The 19270-nt window shown below is 36.5% G+C and overlaps 2 protein-coding genes across 4 annotated transcripts; one reads left to right on the top strand and one right to left on the bottom strand.

Moving 5' to 3' along the window:
* Positions 1-255: 255 nt before the first annotated feature.
* On the top strand, positions 256-5970 carry maff (v-maf avian musculoaponeurotic fibrosarcoma oncogene homolog F). 2 transcript variants are annotated; one of them, XM_081393039.1, is made up of 3 exons: positions 256-564; positions 2548-2621; positions 4081-5970. In XM_081393039.1, exons 2-3 carry the CDS (start codon positions 2586-2588, stop codon positions 4522-4524), a joined length of 480 nt encoding a protein of 159 aa, XP_081249165.1. In that variant the 5' UTR covers positions 256-564; positions 2548-2585; the 3' UTR covers positions 4525-5970. The 2 variants fall into 2 exon arrangements, with proteins under 2 accessions (XP_081249165.1, XP_081249166.1); XM_081393040.1 differs by lacking the exon at positions 256-564 and adding an exon at positions 588-652 and having other exon boundaries at positions 4081-5948.
* On the bottom strand, positions 5961-18934 carry tmem184ba (transmembrane protein 184ba). 2 transcript variants are annotated; one of them, XM_081393037.1, is made up of 9 exons: positions 18563-18934; positions 16540-16761; positions 16294-16459; positions 13839-13929; positions 13599-13674; positions 13417-13508; positions 13151-13320; positions 10560-10754; positions 5961-8010 (listed from the first exon to the last, which is right to left on the bottom strand). In XM_081393037.1, the coding sequence occupies exons 1-9, from the start codon at positions 18569-18571 to the stop codon at positions 7781-7783; spliced, it is 1251 nt and encodes a 416-aa protein (XP_081249163.1). In that variant the 5' UTR covers positions 18572-18934; the 3' UTR covers positions 5961-7780. The 2 variants fall into 2 exon arrangements, with proteins under 2 accessions (XP_081249163.1, XP_081249164.1); XM_081393038.1 differs by having other exon boundaries at positions 16540-16764; positions 18563-18702.
* Between the last annotated feature and the right edge of the window lie 336 nt (positions 18935-19270).

The raw sequence follows: 19270 nt of genomic DNA, 5'->3' as shown, positions 1-19270 counted from the left end.
TACCTTGAATTGAAATGTTAAAATTAGTAGCCTATACAATAAAAAAAGATTAGCATGTACTAGCTTAAAATGAATAAAACTTTTAGTAAGAGATGTATTATCCTTAATAAATACATTTTTTGGGATGGTACATTTAATGGAATTAAACGGTTGTAATTAAACACCGTGTAAATATTATTGACAATTTGCACTTTCATTGTAAAATACATCAACTCTTTTTTTAGACATTATAAACATAGACCTAAATGTCACTGGGATTAAATGGGTTAATAAAAAGAAGTTTCACAAGGTTGTTGACTGATATTTTTGTGCGCTGAGGTCCCGCCCTCATTCTTAAAGGCTTGAGTCATCTTGTGTGTGTGTTTTTTATGAATGAAAGGATCCAGCCCGCTGATGGAGGACTGATTCCGGGAAAAAGGCGTTTAGCTCTCTAGTCCGTCTAAACACGGGCCGTGCTGCGTTAACGTACATGTCAGTCGAAATACCGGACCAGCAGTGAGAATCGTGGACAGATCTATATTCATCTTCATTTGAAATTAGCGAAGAGGGGGAAATCAACACCAGGCAAGATTTTCTATTTTTTTTCTCCTTTCGACATTTGTTTACACTAAGGAAACGGAGGGGTGTTAGCAAAGCTGCTGTAGTACATGCAGTCAGTGTTTGTTTTAACATAATATCCACAATTGATACTGTTATAGCTTAAATGTTGTATTAAGATGATTTGGAGTAGTATATTATACAATTAAATAGTATTAGTCATCATGAGCTCATATCGCGTGTGTTTTTATCACGATGTTAGGTGTAGCAACAAGCTAACGCGTAATAAGGAAATAGCTGCGTAGTAGATGTCGTCGGTTCAGACCGTTAAAATGTATAAGCTTTATATATACCGTATATGTTTATCAACATTTTTTATGTATTATGCTTAGGAACTACGCTAAACGTGTATGTTGTTTACTATGAGAAACGACTAGTCAGCAATGTCTTGGTTTGGTTTGAACTGGAAATATGTCAAACGAATTCCTACGTTGTCACACCGCTTTGTGTTTTATATATACGGTTACTTGGTTATTTAAAAGATTTAGGTCAAATTGTCGCTGTGTACGTAACGCAATATTTATTTTGGAGCATGTAACGTTAACGTTAAACTGAAGACGTTTGGGGGGAAACGACAGCCGAAGACTTTTGTTGTTCACTAAATCGTCTATCTGGGTTTTATGAGAGATAATTTTAAATGTGAGTGATAATATTTGTTGTGACTAAGTAACTGGGAATTTTATCAATTTTGTAAAACATGAAATGTGAAAAGAAAGTAAGGAGCTACTGCGAAGACAGGAATGGAGGACTTGTGCTGAATCACTGTGACTCTGTGGAAAAGCTCAGGCGGTTATTTGAGGCAGCTCGCGGATGATAGGTGCACTTCCCACACATGACGGGAAACTCATGGTCAGCAGCGTTTACTTCTTCATCTGGACTTTGACCAGGCATGATTCACTGTAAAGAAAAAAAGTGCTACAGTTTGGATACGGGAAGTCTAGATTTAGAAAATATGGAAACAAGAATTGTAACCCACGATACATTAACAGCTATGGCGCGATACACCTGTTCGGGTCGACCGATATGGATTTTTTTTTTTTTTTTGATGGCAGATGCCGATATCTTAAAGATATAAAGCCGATATATTATATCACATTATTTATTTAAAGATAGTAAATGGCACGCATAACAATAGCTGCAATTAAATTTTAGAAATAATTAATTGGAAAATGAATCAATATTTAAAAAAACATTAATAATGAATCTGTAAAATAAACATTTTACACCAAGAACAATAATTATAACAATATAGTAATCGTTTTAAAAATCGAGTCCACACTAAAACTATAACGATAATGGCACAGAGAAACAATATCACTGGAATAATTTTGATAATGACTTTTTTATTCCCATCTGATGAATGATAAAAACAAATCATTTACAGCCAATCAATCAGAGTTCTTCCTGATTTAAAGAGCCAGAGTATTTAAAGGGCAGACTGCAAAATTGCAGCACTAGCTTAAACAGAACCACATCGGTGTGGATGCGAATATAGTTATCGTTATTGTTCTTGGTGTGAACTAGCCTTTATATTTAAACTTCTTGATTCTTTATTACTTCTATAGTATTTTTCAGAAATAAAGAAATCTAAAAAAAAAAAAACTATGCCGGAAAAAAAAGCCAACTACCGACACTAATTATCACATCATGGTGCATCTCGCATATGAGATTGTCATTTCTGTTGTATAGTAACGCTGTTATGTCAGTGTACATTTCTTCAAGCGGAAGATGTGACTGTCACTTAATTAATTTGTTTAATAAAATAACATTTTAATAAAAAAATTGAGTCATTGAAATGGTTTTTATTAAAGTAAGGCACTCAAGGCTTTTTGCAGCATTGTGAATATAGTCGGTTCAATGTGTCGAGCCTATAGCTTTGACTATTCACAATACATTGGGTCTTTATATAACATTCATTTAATGTTAATTTGTCATTTTTGGTATTTACAGGTTTCAGGGATACATTCAGGGATACATAAAACCAGACAATGACTTCAGACGGCAGAGCTAGTAAAGCCCTCAAGGTAAAGATAATTTCACTGAATACACATTTACTGAATACACAAAAAAATACCGTAAAATATTGGTTAACTAAGTTACCTTACCATATACACTTAAACTGTCAATTGTGTGTCGGCGCCAATAGCCCCATTGGCAGCGCACAGACAAATAGGCCTAGCGCAGTTGTGCATTAGGTGTCCCGAGTTCGAGTCCCGGTTTGTGGACCTTTCCCGATTTCCCGATCACTTTTTATGATCACACATCATTATATTTTATATATTTCTTTTATTCTCATTTATGTTATTGGTAATGTACATTAAATTGTTTTGTGTTACATTTTCTTTAGTGTTTACTGCATTGTTTTAGTGCCAGGTGTGTTACGCTGATGGTGTTTGTGTGTGTGTGTGTGTGTGTTACTGTGCATTGTCTATACAAATTCTGGCCATGTTTTATGGACCAGCCACTTATGATGAACCATCTGTATTATTATGGTGGTTATCAGTACATTTTACGTTAAAAAGACGACTTGGGTATATTAACATTAAATCACTTAATGAAATATACAGTTATAAGCTGAAAAAATATCCCCCAAAAAGTAATCTATTTTCTGTGATTGTGCAAAAATGATGATTCATTAGCCACAATAGGTAAATAACTAGAAGAATAAGGTGCAAGGTAAACTGTAAAACTATTTCCGCTACAAACCAGTGTGTTTATGAATATGATAATAAATTAAAATAATATAAGAAATACCAGTTTTTATTATCTGGCAGCATAAAGGACTGTTTTCATACACCTAAAATAACGAAGTGGATGACAACAGAAGCCTTGCATTGAAGTTACAAATAGCCGCGACTGTTCTTAAGTTAAAAAATAAGGTGGATACAGGCACCAATATTACATACCGCAATACCTGAAACATTTTAACTGTATTTTTCTGGCAACCACAGAAATGTAACTGAAAAATGTTGTTGTTTTATATGCAGTGGCATGGAAATGTAATGGAAATGAGTTCAAACCTATAAACTCACTAAAATGCATGATCATTTTTGGTAACACTTTACAATAACGTTCATTATTTAACACTAGTTAACTACCTTAGTTAACATGAACTATGAATGAACAATAATTCTTCAGCATTTATTAATCTTAGTTCATATTAATTTCAACATTTACTAATACGTTATTAAAATCAAAGGTTGTATTTGTTAACATTAGTTAATGCACTGTGAACACGAACAAACAATGAACAGCTGTATTTTTATTTACCAACATTAACAAAGATGAATAAATATTGTAACAAATGTATTGCTCATTGTTAGTTAATACGTTAAAAGTCTTACCGGATTTTTGTAGTGAACATTTTTCTTGTCAATACTTATTGGATCTAAAACATCACTTATAAATTGTGGCTATTAAGTTATCTTTGAAACGAAATCTTTAACCCTGATAAAGCTTCATACAACTGTCCCATGGTTTCAGGTGAAGAGGGAATGTGGCGAGAACGTCCCAGTGCTGAGCGACAGCGAGCTCATGTCACTATCGGTGCGCGAGCTCAACATGCACTTACGCGGTTTGTCACGCGAGGAGGTGCAGAAGCTGAAGCAGAGGCGGCGCACGCTGAAAAACCGCGGCTACGCGGCGAGCTGCCGGGTGAAGCGCGTGTCCCAGCGAGAGGCCCTGGAGCAGCAGAAGAAGGAGCTGCAGCGGGAGGTGGAGCGGCTGGGCGCAGAGAACGCAGGCATGAGGCGAGAGCTGGAAGGGTTGGGTGCTCGTCTCGCTGCCCTCCAGCGCTTCGCCAGAGGTTTGGAATCCGGAGGAGGCAGTCTGCTCGCCACCACGCCCCGTCTGAACACAGCCTCCGTCATCACCATAGTGAAGACACCGCAGCAGGTGCACACCCCTAGAGAGCAGGGAGCATCCTAGAGCCCCACGCTCGCATGGAGACGCAGACACGCATAGGTACACAGTATGATCGCGACCGACCGACAGACAGACAGACAGACAGACAGACAGGACCATGTATACTCACATATACAGGAAGAAAAACAAGTACCACTTGGGAATTACAGATTCACTTACGTATATAAACACACACAGACTGAATATACAGTCTAATAAATGTCCAAGAATAATCTCAGTACTGTTGTTGTGGCCTCGAATATCATGACAAGTGCAGAAGTCTGCACAAAGCTATTGCTAATGATAGCATTATGCTATTTCTATGCCCATTACTGTGCTTTCTGGGTGGTGATACTTTAAAATAGTCCTAAAACTTGTTATCATGTGGGACCACCAACATTTCAGAAGCTGGTTAGTTTTGCTGGAATAACTCCTTGGTATTAATGTATCATCATGGGACTAGAGAACTTGCAGAACTATTGATACATGCCATTTATATATATTTTAATGTTTGTATAAAAGACAAATGTTCAACAACAGACATAAAAGCTATTTTATTTGTGTTCCAAACAAGATGTTTGAAGGTAATCAGTGCTGTGATCTGTCTATATACTACTTCTGTTTGACTAGTTTGGGGTCATTCTTTTAATTATTGTGTTTTATTTTTGTTTGTTTTTTTTGTAATGTTTACTTGTTGTAATGAGTTATTAGTTTAGTAATGGTAAGGTATAAAGCCCCATTACTTGTAATATGATTCAGTATGTGTGAGGGTCATATTTGTACTAATATTAGAGCGACTTGTTTGTAGTGGTATTTTTGTATTTAAAACCAAGACCATATATATTATTTGCTATTTATGATTAAAAACGTATCTGAATATTTTGGAAAGCTGGAATATTAAAAAAAATACCATTAGAAGGAAAAGAGAGTGGAAGGGGAATCTGTGGAAGATGTGAAATTAGAGAAAAATACGGAAGAGAGCAGCCTGAAGGAGAAGTGAGCACTTGTGGCTCACATGGGAGGGAAAAAAAAGGAGGATAAGAAAGTGACAGAAGGAAAGTGAAAGACAAAAATGATATCACATGTACATTAACCCATGGTTGTTGAGATGAATCTTGCTAACTACATGCCTGGTTTATTCCAGTAAACGGGGTAACGCTGTATGATCAGGTAACGTGGATATCTCTGGTGATTTTCTAATTAAGTGTAGTTAGCGATGTCATCGTCAGTACTGAGAATCTAACCTGGTAATATCATGCCCATGACACTTGTGCTTCAGAACAATGTGCCGAATGTTTTGTAAGAGGGCAGAGCACACACACACACACACACACACAAAAAAAAAAAAACTATTGACGTTTGTATTTATTATCTGTATTTTTCTATGGTAAATTCATTGTCTATTTTATATCATTTAATTGAAATAAATGTTGTATATATTGTACATAGAATTACATGTGTTCATTGAGTGAAAACAGACAAAATTCTTTATTGTTTCCTAGGTCAGAGCATCAAGGGAAAAAAAATAGAAGCAAAATCTTTGACATAGTAATACATAATGCTCTGTTTCAAATAACATGACAGTACAAAGAACGTCTTAGTGTAACTTCAAAATATGTTTCCACAAAATATATATATTTTTAAATGTAATAGCGCTTCCTATGTTACTTTAAACCAATCTCTGAATAATAACATACTTTTTTTTTTGATGGTACACAAATAGCTTGCCAAAATATTCTAAATATACAAAACTGCTTAGTGCAAGTTACAATAACGTCTATATTATTAAAAGAAGCCCTCCCCTTATAAAGAATACACTGCAAAACACTAACATAACTATAAGCAGGTACCATACATGCTCGTACTTGGTTCCAGCTGCATTGTGTTTATACTGGCCTCTATTGTACCAATAAAAGCGTAGGACAGTTAATAAGTAACTCCAAAGACGTCCATAACCAACCGCAAGCTTCACGTTGGTTATCAAGGGCCTACGGCAATCTGAAGAGGTAAAGCGCAATGGCGGAAGCTTCTAAAGAATGGGAGAGACTTTGGTGTGGCTCTCAAAAGGTCAGTGATAACAGGCGTGTCCCATAAAGATAAAGTAATGAACTGTGAGAAATGCCTCCCTCTAGTGGGATATCTAGGATCAATGCCTATTTAAAGGGATAGTTCACCCAAAAATGAACATTTTGACATCATTTACTCACCCTCAAGTTGTTCAAAACCTGTATGAGTTTCTTTCTTCTGTAGAACACAAAAGAAGATATTTTGAAGAATGTTGGTAACCAGACAGTTGACGGCACCCATTTACTTCCATATACTATGGATGTCCATGGGTGCCGTCAACTGTCTGGTTACCAACATTCTTCAAAATATCTTCTTTTGTGTTCAACAGATGAAAGAAACTCATACAGGTTTAGAACAACTTGACAGCAAGTAAATTATGACCATTTTCATTTTTGGGTGAACTATCCCTTTAAAGAGATAGTTGACTGCTTTCTCTGTAGAAATCTAGCATACACTAAAAAACATAATTTAAATCTATTTTTAAACCGCTCGGCTAACCTAGAAAGATGTTTTTCTGCCGTGGTCACACTTTCACAAAAGCTTGTGCTAATCTGCACCAGACAAGTAATGCTTCAATTACAGCCATATAATCCAGACTGCACTTATCGTGGACCATCAACCTCTCCCCGTCCCTTAAATCATCCGTCAAAACAACAACGGTGTGTTTAAACAGCTGGTACTGGCTCTACTGTCACTGTGCTCTCTCATTCACAGCTGTACCTGCCCTTTAAATCACTGGGAGAGCTATAAACACTGACGAAAGGGAAGCAAAGGTGCACTTGAACTTGTAAATCAGAAACGGAAACATTCCCACCGAACGGCCCTCCAATACACTGCTCTTTATAAATATGCTGGGATGTGCAAACATCCACTATGTAAAACTAGAAGCTTCAAAAAAAATACATCAATTCAAACGCTGAAAAGTCAGACCATGTAGGATTTCAAAATTTGGCCAAAAATGCAAACGTACAGATGAATGTATTATTTAAGTCTTTGTATAAACAACATCGGACAAAAGCGCATCATTGAAGTCTGTTTTAACGACTAAGTATAAGCAGCTTAATTTCATATTCTACTGCACTAGAACGTCTCTACTTGCTTAAGATGGTCCTTTAATAACCTGTCCCTACGTTATCTTAACCTCATCATTACACTACCACAGCAGTAAACAGTTCCTTGCGGAGTACCTTCGTTCAGGACGATGGGAAGCGAGTTAAAACTCATCATCAGAGCTAAGCAGCAGGGTTTTCTCATTGTCCCGGGCGCTCAAGCAGCTGTGATTACGGGATACGGGCGGTGCGGTGACTCCCTGCTCCAGGGTGGATTGCTGGGTGTACTGTTGGTAGGCTGGGGAGAAATTGTGGATGGCATCCTGAACCATGTCTCCAGGATTCATGGTCTCCTTCAAGCTGCTGGAGATGCTCTTCATGGGGGCACAGCGACCTTGAGAAAGACGGAGAACTTAATTAAAGGTTGATGAGAAGAGAAAGAGAGGAAAAACACAAGAGTCAAGAGTGACCTTTTAAATTTTGGTCAAACTATCCCTTTAAGATTCACTGTCCCTGCACTATCAAATAGAGAGGAGATGGGCATTAAGATCAAGAACTGTAGCCTACCGTACTGTCCGTATGTAGGAACAGGGCCTTTAGAGTGCAGCATGAAAATGAGAAACAGAGAAAGGACGGAAATGGGCAGAAGGTTGGATGTGTTGCACGGAATGACCAAACAAAATTAAAAGAATATGAAAGGTAGATTTAAAAAAAATGAAGCATTGAAATAACAGATCAGCCATATTAATGGATGGATTGAGGAATAAATGATGATTTACATAGAAGCAGAAGAGGAAAAGAGAAAGTCATGAGATCCAAGCCATTATCATTGACAAAATGTTAAGAGAGAGTGACTTTTCTTGAAATTTCAATAAAACATTCTGGAATCTGTATAGATGAGTTAGTGCTGTCAAATCGATTAATCGCATCTAACATAAAAGTTTGTGTTTATATAATATATATGTGTGTGTATGTATATATATATATATATATGTATATATATATATATATATATATATATATATATACATACACACATATACTGTATAAAAACAAACTTTTATGTTACATGGAATTAATCGATTTAACAGCACTATATATATATATATATATTAGGGGTGGAACGGTACGCATAAGTCACGGTTCGGTTCGTACCTCGGTTCAGAGGTCACGGTTCGGTACGATTTCGGTACAATGGAGGGAAAAGCAAAACACAAATGCAGAAGGCAACTTTTTTTTGAATCAGAGATTATTTTTTAGTTGATCATAACTAGAGATGAAATGGCATGAACATTTCATTTCATGGTTATAGTGACAAAAATGATCACGGTTATCACAGAATCCTGTTCAAAAAGTATAAATATACACAATGAAATCAATTCACCAAGTTTTATGTCGAAAACCAGCAAACAACAAATAAAATTAGCATCAATATGCACTTTTTGCTAACATAAACATTAAAATAATAACATTAAAAATGATAGCCAGATTTTAAAAGAGTGTCTTGCAACGTTATCTACTAACATGCATCAAGTTCAAATCAATTTGTGACAAATAAGGTTTTATAAAGATAAACCTCACATATTTCAGCCTTTAAATCATTTTTTTTTTAAAGAATGAGTCAAAAAAGAGAAATTTCTGACATTTACAATGCACATGATTAGCTTATCTTTTATCATTAATAGGAAGATTCGGTCCGATTTGCCTGTGGCGTCTGTCGTTACTATGCAACCATGCGCTGCACTCTCCTCAACGACAAAGATTTCATCCACCGAAAAATGCTTGCTGCTGTAGCTTTGTTACACGATTTATTAACAAATAAGAGAAAAACAGCTGTGCTGATTGGTTGGTTCTTGTCATATGTTTGTGGCATTCTGAAAAGTTGCGCTTGGAAAAAATGAGAGCGCTTGACGCGCGCCTACATTTGAATGAACTTGAGCGCGCAAAAGACGCGATATGTGAACGGCCCCTTGGCGAGCTACCTCAGATCAGGCCACGAGCTACTGGTAGCTCGCGAGCGACGTGTTAGTTGGAGACCCCATCTTGTGGAACACCGCCACTTACTATACTCGCTGTCGCTGCTATCTGACTCACTCACTCACTGGACCGTCGATCTAACAAAAAACGGCAGAGTGCCAGAGAATGTAGACGGGCTATTTATTTTGCACGCACGTTTTTTTTTCGTACCGTGTATTCTCCGTTTAAATGCATGGACCGAACCGTGACCCCCGTACCGATTCGGTTCGGTACGAGTACATGTACCGTTCCACCCCTAATATATATATATATATATATATATATATATATATATATATATATATATATATATATATATATATATATATATATATATATATATTTACGGTTGAAAAGTTTGGGGTAAGATTTTTTTTATTGTATTTATACTTCTTGTATTATTATATTAATACTAATACTTATATGAATACTAATATTAAGAAAAGATACATTAAATAGATCACAAGTGACAGTTTATACTGTTACAAAAATTGCTATATTAAATAAATGCTTGTTCTTTTGAACTTGCTATTTATCAAAGAATCATGAAAAGAATTGATCAGTTTCCACAAAAATATTTAACATCCATTATAACAAGAAATGTTTCTTGAGCATCAAATCAGCATATTAGAATGATTTCTAAAAAATCATCTGACACTGAAGACCAGAGTAATGCATCACAGGAATACATTTTTAAATATATAAAGAAAATGATATTGTACAATATTGCTGTTTTTACTGTATTTTGATCAAATAAATGGAGCCTGTGTAAGCATAAGGGACTTTTTTAAAATCTTACCTATTCCAAATTTTTTAACAGTAGTGTGTATTTAAACTTTTTAACAATAAGTGTTTTACATATATTGGAGAAGGGAAAAGATATACACCACTTGTTCATTAACAAAGAAGCAAAGGTCTAACGCTCACCAAGGGAATCCAGTCTTTTGTCCATGTAGACTTTGTATGTAAACGCATGTCGCAAGGCCAATGCTGCAAAGAACATCTCAATGCAAATAATGAAGTTCTGGTATCCAGCCGCAACAGTTCCCTCGCCGACAGAAACCTCAGGAGAGCTGATCTTAGGAATCGCACCACACTTCTCCAGGATGGCCAGCAGCATGCCTGAAAGACCAGCAGGATCACATGACCAGTTTACCAATAGCTTTAAATACCTTGAAGTTGACATGAAGCTGCATTACTGTTACTACTAGTACAGAGCACCGCACATGACACGCGGGAATAAATATGTATATTATGATGGCGAATCAACAAATCGTTCCCATGACTTACTAATACATCAGCACGTTTTACTAATTCGTTTCCTCGTTTTAAAGGAGAACTCCGGTCAATTTTAACATTGAGCTCATTTTTTTGTAAATTTGGAGTGCTGTCAATACAGAGAACAATGACAAAAATCGGTGTTGCCTACACCATGTTATCCTCTTTTTAAAATTTGCACCCTGTTGACTTCAATGAGGTGCAAGCCTCTTACTGCTCTTACTCAAACTGCTTTTAGCCTCTTAAAGGAGAACTCTGGTCAATTTTAACATTGAGCTCATTTTTTTGTACATTTGGAGTGCTGTCAATACAGAGAACAACGACAAAAATTGGTGTTGCCTACACCGAGTTATTCTATTTTTAAAATTTGCACCCTGTTGACTTCAATGGGGCAAGTACTAAACCTGCTTTTAGCCTCTTAACATCCTTGATGTGTCATTACAAGTGCACAGCTAATGTGAGTGATTCCTTCTGAGTGAACACGAGTGAATCTGACTGCAGTAGATGTGAAAGATATGTATAAAAATGATGTTATTTAAGCCAGCGCAAATACCTGTGTTTACATCCTGTTTTTCGGGTGAAGTCCAAAGTAGTCGATTGCCGAGTTCACGCGCATAGGTTTAGTACCTATGATCACACGCGTGAACTCGGCAATCGATTCCTATGGACTTCACCCGAAAACAGGATGTAAACAGGTATTTGCGCTGGCTTAAATAACATCATTTTTAACAACATCGATTGTCGAGTTCACACGCGTGATCATAGGTAACTAAACCTATGCGTGTGAACTCGACAATCGATTACTATGGACTTCGACCGAAAACAGGATGTAAATACAGGTATGTGCGCTGGCTGAAATAACATCATTTTTATTCATATCTTTCACATCTACTGCAGTCAGGTTCACTCGTGTTCACTCTGAAGGAATCACTCACATTAGCTGTGCACTTGTAATGACACATCAAGGATGTTAAGAGGCTAAAAGCAGGTTTAAAACTTGCCCCATTGAAGTCAACAGGGTGCAAATTTTAAAAAGAGGATAACACGGTGTAGGCAACACCGATTTTTGTCGTTCTTCTGTTAAAATACTGTTAAAATTGACCGGAGTTCTCCTTTAAGTAAATCGTGCACACGGTATTATTCGTTCCCTTGTTTTACTAAATTGTGCGCAATACTGACAATATTGTGTCCAAAATGTAACACTATATTAACTTCTTATATATTAAACTGTTATATAAAATCAACATCACATTTGCAATCATACCGATATTTTGGGGGAATAAACAGCACTCTTGCTCGTGTGATATTGCTAAATTATATCATATGATATAAATATAAAACAAAAACCTATACAGGGTTTTTTTATTTATTTATTTTTTGCTTGGATTTTTAGTGGCATTTTAACTGCATTCTAATAGGCTTCATCACTCATGTTCATAACTAAACTGCATGCAATGTAAGATGAAGTACAGATCATTAATACATTTTAACACGTTATTTATTTAAAGGTGCATTGCGCAAGTCTCTGAGTTTTTGCAGAACTATGCCCCCTTCTGGCGACACGCGAAACTGCAACCAGAGTTGTGCACGCGGTTACGTGGAGTTTGCATTGGGGTTTGGGATGAACTAGAAGCCGGAATCCATCTTCTACTTTTGCCAAAGTCGCTTGAGTTGTCTTCGCTGATGCGGATAATGGCGGCGAATACACAAACCTGCCAGACATAGCCAGGTGAGCGTGAACGCGCATGACGTCACGCCCAGTCGATTCCGTCCCGAATCCCTCTTATTTATTTTACTGTACAGGATTATAGAGGCAATCGCAGAGATCATAGAAGGGCTCATTCAGCCCATCAGGCAATTGTTTAAGCATGTATGGGTTAGAAAAACGGGTATTTTTAACATGAAAAGTTGCTTAATGCACCTTTAATAAATAATCACACCAAATGAATGCGTTAGTCGACGGCTCTACGTACTATATATTCTGTAAAATAAGTTACAAGAATAATAAAAAAAAAGATGTAGAGTCAGACTTGAAATTATCCCTAAAGAACTGACATAACATGCAGATGCCTAAAACAATAATTGGTTAGCATAAACGCCTTGGCTGAAAAAGACAGTTATTTCATGGGTGGAGCAGATTTTTTCCTTTAAAATAACGTAGACAATAAGACTTGTTTTTAAGTACATAGGGCCAATTTTGACCTTTTGTTGAATATTTCTTAAGCAGCAGATCTGCTGACCTTGCCAGAAGGAGAGGAAAATGACCGATTTGACCATGAGGAACTTGAGCATGGGCCTGTAGGGACTGAGGAGGTCTCGGGTGGAAAAGTAGAACAGGAAGAGGGCGTAGAGGGACAGGCTGACGGAGATGTTGTAGATGATAGTCACATACAGATAACCGCTAGCGACACTGTGGGATCAGAAATACAAGAATTCAGTTCCTTACAAAAATTTTACAGTTTAACATAGTTTAAACTGTTACAGACATCACACGAGAAGCACATACTTGAAGTCTCCGTCACGATACTTCCCAAAAGCCTGTAGGATGACTGTAATCATGGCCATCAGGGGTTTTACCACACAGAACTGTAAAGTGGCCTGTGAAAAGAACCAACAAACAAATTACTCAAAATACCTGGATAATTTATAAAAAGGTGCCAGGACTACAAAAGGCATTTATAGTCAAACCTGTTTGCAGAATCTAAGGAAGCCAATGGAGTAGGTCTTGCCCCAAAGACAACATGTTCCATATATACAGCTGGACCTGCAGCCAAACAAAGACAAGTTTCACTTAAGATGAGATACTTAACTTAAAGTTGCACAAATGCACCTGCAGAGTCTCATCATACACCAGTAAAAGAACTGATCCTGAGGCATGCATTACTAAAAACCATTTTCACATGAGAATAACTGGAATATGACACTCACTCAATGGGTTTTCCTCTGATCTCGGCCATGATAGCGCTCTCTCCTCCAAGGTATTCATAACAAAGGCTCAAGAAATTATAGATCACAAATGCTGCGGAAAAAATTCAAAGATAGATTGAATTAGCATTGGAATACAATTGCAGTTGTATTTTCATCTCACAAGGGTGATACAAAACCGGAGATTCAAGTCTTGTGATCATTTTTTAATACAAAAACAGCTAACAAATTTGGTAGTAAGGAATGTTGTGGATTAAATGATCAGAAGAACCTTTCTTATGCAGTTTAATCTCATACTGTGGCACTGGCAGTCAAGCACAGCGGACCTTTCGGACTAAATCCCCTCATCAGAGTTTCACCAAACACCAACAAAAGGCTATGCCAAACAATGGCACAGTGGTGCACGGCGAAACATCCCTCGTGACGGTCTGGGCATGGCACGAAAGAAATCTAAAAACACTGTAAATACCAGCATCCTTCATCCCTTGAGTACACCATGTGCTTTTCTACACCAGATTATAGGACACCCACAGTTATATACATTTTTAGTACCCATTCATTTTCTCCGTAAGAGTTCTAAGGCATGGATCAAACCAACCAGATCAGAGATGAATCACACTATTGCAAACTTTGATCTGAAGCCAAAATGTTCAATACCGTTCATACGTTGGGGCTCTGTTTGATTTATCTTATGCTCACCAAGCTTGCATTTATTTGATCAAAAATACAGTAAAAACAATAATATTGTGAAATATTATGACTTTTTTTTTTAACCGTTTAGAATTTTTTCTGAAGCCATAAAATTGCAGAGAATAGCGACCAAAAAAAAGAATGATCCAATACAACACATGTCATATATAGACCCTCGCCTAGTCAATGGGTTAAAGAAAAGACCAGCAGTCTTGCCTCCGAAAAGCTGACATTGTAGTTAAAGGGAAACCTAAAGACTTGTATTGCCTTTTTACACTATTGCAATCAAGTGGATCAGATGGTTTGGGATGATTGAACTACCCACCTCTTATGCATTGAAAATGTTAAATATATGTGTCCAGCAGAATAACTAATAACTTTGATAAAGTAGCAAACTGTGATGTATGAAAATTAATATTTTATTTATGTTCTAGTTTTGTTCCAGAAGTCTTAATGATCTGTTCATTTATTATTTTATTTTTTTGCTTTAACATTCAAACAAATGCCAATAAATATATTTTAAAAGCTTGATTTTGGTTGCTATTCACTGCCATTATATGTATAAGTGCAGGGCTTTTTTATTTTATTTCTCCTTTTGTGGTCTGAAAAAAAAAAGTAAATAATGGTATTAATTTGAGGGGTTTTTTTAAACATAAAACATTTAAGTTGGAATTACATAAGTCATATCATGAAACGTTATCATATCATTTCTAAAATGAATGTTTTTTTTATGTCCAGAACCTGTTGCACTCTATTAAATCAAGCAAAACGGTATGAAACGTGCATGTGCGACTCATATAGATAAATTCAAGAACTGCGCTCCTGCTTATGAAGCGACTGAACTGTGCCAATATTCACCCGAGGGTGTTAATTTGTCCTCGTCCCTTGCTCTGTGGGGCAGTGAATGTGTGAATCTCTGCATGTGACAGTGACAGTGGAGGTTGGATCTCAGCTCTATATATAGCACACAGACCCTGCAGCCACAGCTGCTCTTCAGTGTGTGAGAAACCGACAGCGGTGCAGCTGAAGGTCAAGTTAGTGTGAACAAGAGCTCACTAATCTCTCCCTCCCACTTTAATTGCCCCACATAACATTTGGAACAGTCTCACACCCAATTAAGCCTATCCAAATATATATATGGAAATCAAATTATACCACTTGCTATTTACAACCCAGCCACAACCAAAATTATTTATCACTTAAAAACATTAAGTGAATATTGCTATGGCACTGTACCAGTGTTATTTTAGTATCACTGAGATATCATTATAGTTTTTGTTAATATTTTTAATTCAATTTAATTTTTTTATGTGCTGTTTTTATTTTAATTTTAGTTAGTTTCAATAACTTTGCTGTGGTTTTGTCATTTTTAATTAGTTTTGTAATTAATTAGTTATTATGTCTATATAGTTGTTATTAAGTTTTAGTTTTAATTATTTTAGTATTTCAACTAAAATAAAAATGAGAAATGGTGCCATGGTATCTAACTGAACTAAAATAAGTATTTATATATATATACATACACTAATAACCCTGCACTGTATTAGTCTGGTGTCAAACGAACACCTGGTTTATTCGTTTATCCATGTGCATCCGCTCCACTGATGCGTGATAAACGGTTTCTATGCAACAATCGCTTCTAGAAATCCCAGCTGACCTCAGATCCAGAGAGCTGCTCTAGCAGGAGTCGGCTATAAAAAAGGCTGCAAAGGTGTCGTGTTTAAAGCTCCACATGCAAAGACAGCTGAAAGAGGAAAAAAAAGCCTACCCTCATAGCAATCCCTGACTGTGTCGAAGTAAACATAGTACTGGTCGTTGGTAAAGAAGAGAAGGCTGAGCCAGGAGTCAAAGGCGTATATGGGTACGATGAAAAGGATGCGCACTATGTGCCTCTGCTCCTTGGGAGAGCGGTAGTATCGCAGATGCATGTAGATCTGTACAAAATGACAAACAAAAATTAAATGCACTGATTGAGTTTATATTCTCAAGCCTAGCTGAATTAGGGGATGTTTACCTGGTGGCAAGTGATTAGAAGTGCTGTCCACACGAAGAAGCCTGACACTGCCTGGGCCGTCGTGGTCATGAGGAATATGGGCTGCTCTGGAGTGAGCAGAGGAGCCTCTGGGAACCAGGAGATGTTGGGCCCAGCAGGGGCCATTGTGGCTAGCGAGCCTGGAGCCATCCTGTTAACTTCCTCCCCGAAGTGATCAGACAAGGGCACGTCACGTCTCAAAATCTGCTAGGATTTAGGATGCTAATCAGTAATATGGCAACATGGGGATCAAAGATGCTCAATGAGAGGGTCTAACGTAGAAATGTGATGTAACCTACAATTTTTGGTTGTTTTTAAAATGCCATGAAAGTGAATCGGAGGAAATGAAAGAGGAGTGTGAAACAGTCTGATGTAGGCTAATCATGAATCATTTCTCTGTAATAATGTGCACAAGCAAATGAAACTAAAATCAGCCAGAGCTATAGCTTAAAGTCACAACGAAATGGAAGTAGAGACAGATGTTTTCTTTTGTTTTGTGATGTACATACGAGTAAAACAGATTATCGAAAAAGAAAAAATTGTAATGCAAGGACATGGTCATAAATCAGTTATTGATTGGATGGAGGCAGATCTGAATGCGAGCTTGCAGTCAATTGTAAGAAAGGGGCGGGGTTTAAGTGGACGAAATGATTGGACAAGTCTGGCATATGTCACCAGAGAGAAGTCAGTCATTTCAATGGAAAATTGAGTTATGATTAGGGGTGTAACGATACTCTCATGTCACGATTCGATAAATATCACGATACTGAACTCACGATACGATATTATTGCCATACTCGAAAGATATATAGTAAAAAAGGTAAACTATTTCAAAAATGTACTGTTTCAAAAACAGTGTACTGTTTGTACTGTTGATTAAAATGCTAAATTTGGTGTTATATTGTGGGTGTAAATGAAAAGGCTTGGGCTGGTAACCCAATGCACAGGACAATGATGACACCAGAATAAAAATATTAATGATTCTGAAGCTGAAAATACAGAATTATTTTAGACGAATACGCTTGCACTCTGTCACTGACTAGATATATTTAAAATAATGAAGGCCACTTTTTACTGGTAACTTAAGACATTTGGCATTATCAGGACCCACAAATATTCACCCATTGCATTATTATATACTATATTCAACATTATATATAGTAGTTTAATGTAGTACTGACACTAAAACTTGAATTTTTTCCTCACACAGAAATTTTATTTTGTGTGAACTATACACAATACATATTGTCACTATCCAGGATACATATTGTTGCATTTTTGTATTGCGATATTTTGTGAGAAATTGTGACACAATATTGTTACACCCCTGGTTATGACTTTTTAATGAAACGCATGTATGGAATTCAGGGTAAATTTTCATTTTATGCCGACTTTATTGAAGGATGACAGTCACACCATTGATAATGTACATGACAACTACCTAAAACTTAAAATAAATTGTGGATTCAATGCTTATAATTACAGAGCATGAAGAATGAGGAAATTCTTAAACAATGTTCATATGTCTACAACTTAGTGTAAATCTCACATAGTAAATGATTGGCCACCTTCATTGTTTTCACTACGAGACAAGCTTTTCACTTTGACTTTTTTTTTTTTATCAAATACTTTAGTTTTTGTCATATGCACGCGCCATAACGTTGATGAAACCTGTATGACGTTCTTTTTTCAGCAGAACATAAAATACTTTCTGACACTCTGAGTCATTCGTGTAACGTTACATTGAATGGGAAAAAAATGATACAATAAACGTCAACAAAGACTGGTGAGAAAGAAAGAAAGTCACCCGGGTTTGAATTAACTTGACGATAACTAAATGACAGATCTGTTATTTGTTTTTTGGTGGACTTTAAACATTTAAACATTGAACTTATTTGGAAGAGCAGCATCAATTTAGTGTATTAGTTGAAGTTCGTCCGAAAAAAAAAAATAGTATGAAAAAACAACAAAGTATCTACAAACTAGAGAAACAAGAGCAACTTACCAATAACATAAACGCAGATTTAAAATCATTCGGCGTGCACAAAGGAAAGCGAACGAGAAACGATTCGGCCTTAACGTTAATTCCTCAAAGCCATCGCTGCTGCCCGTCATCCATGTTTATATTCCAGCGCCGTTTATCTCAGCTAGGAAATCTGCGCTCCGTTCTTTTATATTTGTTCCCATGTAGTACTTCGCCGCGTCTTTGAGCCGTTTACTGTGTATTTCACGACTATTCTAAAGGATTTTACACACAATCCTAGTTGAACTGCGTTGAAAGGTAATTCCTCCTTTCCTAGCTCCCCTTGCCGTTGAATAAAATCTCTTGCGGATTAGTTTAACGGGGATAAAAGTGGAAAGCGTCTGTGAAGTCTGCTACAACAAGCAGCTTTTTTTCTTTTTCTTTTTTTTTTTTTAATGGGGCATAGCTTCAAAACTTCAAAATAAAAGTCACTTGTAAGACTAACCCTAGTTGTAAGACTAACCCAATTTACAATAAATAATGTATTTTAAAGAATTATGCAATACTGAACACCTTCTTCAACCGTTTGCTAGAATTATACAGATAAATCCTTAAAAAAAATCGTCGTTTATACTCAATTAATCCTAATTTACTTATGTATATTATTCCTTGGATATCACAATAAAAAAACTGCATGGCCTCCGCCTTTATTAAATTGTATTTATGTCATAAATAAAATATAAAAAAGTG

This window comes from Scardinius erythrophthalmus (assembly GCF_964197995.2).
Source record: "Scardinius erythrophthalmus genome assembly, chromosome: 18".
NCBI classification, from domain to species: domain Eukaryota; kingdom Metazoa; phylum Chordata; class Actinopteri; order Cypriniformes; family Leuciscidae; genus Scardinius; species Scardinius erythrophthalmus.
This window is presented reverse-complemented; position numbering and strand designations above follow the sequence as displayed.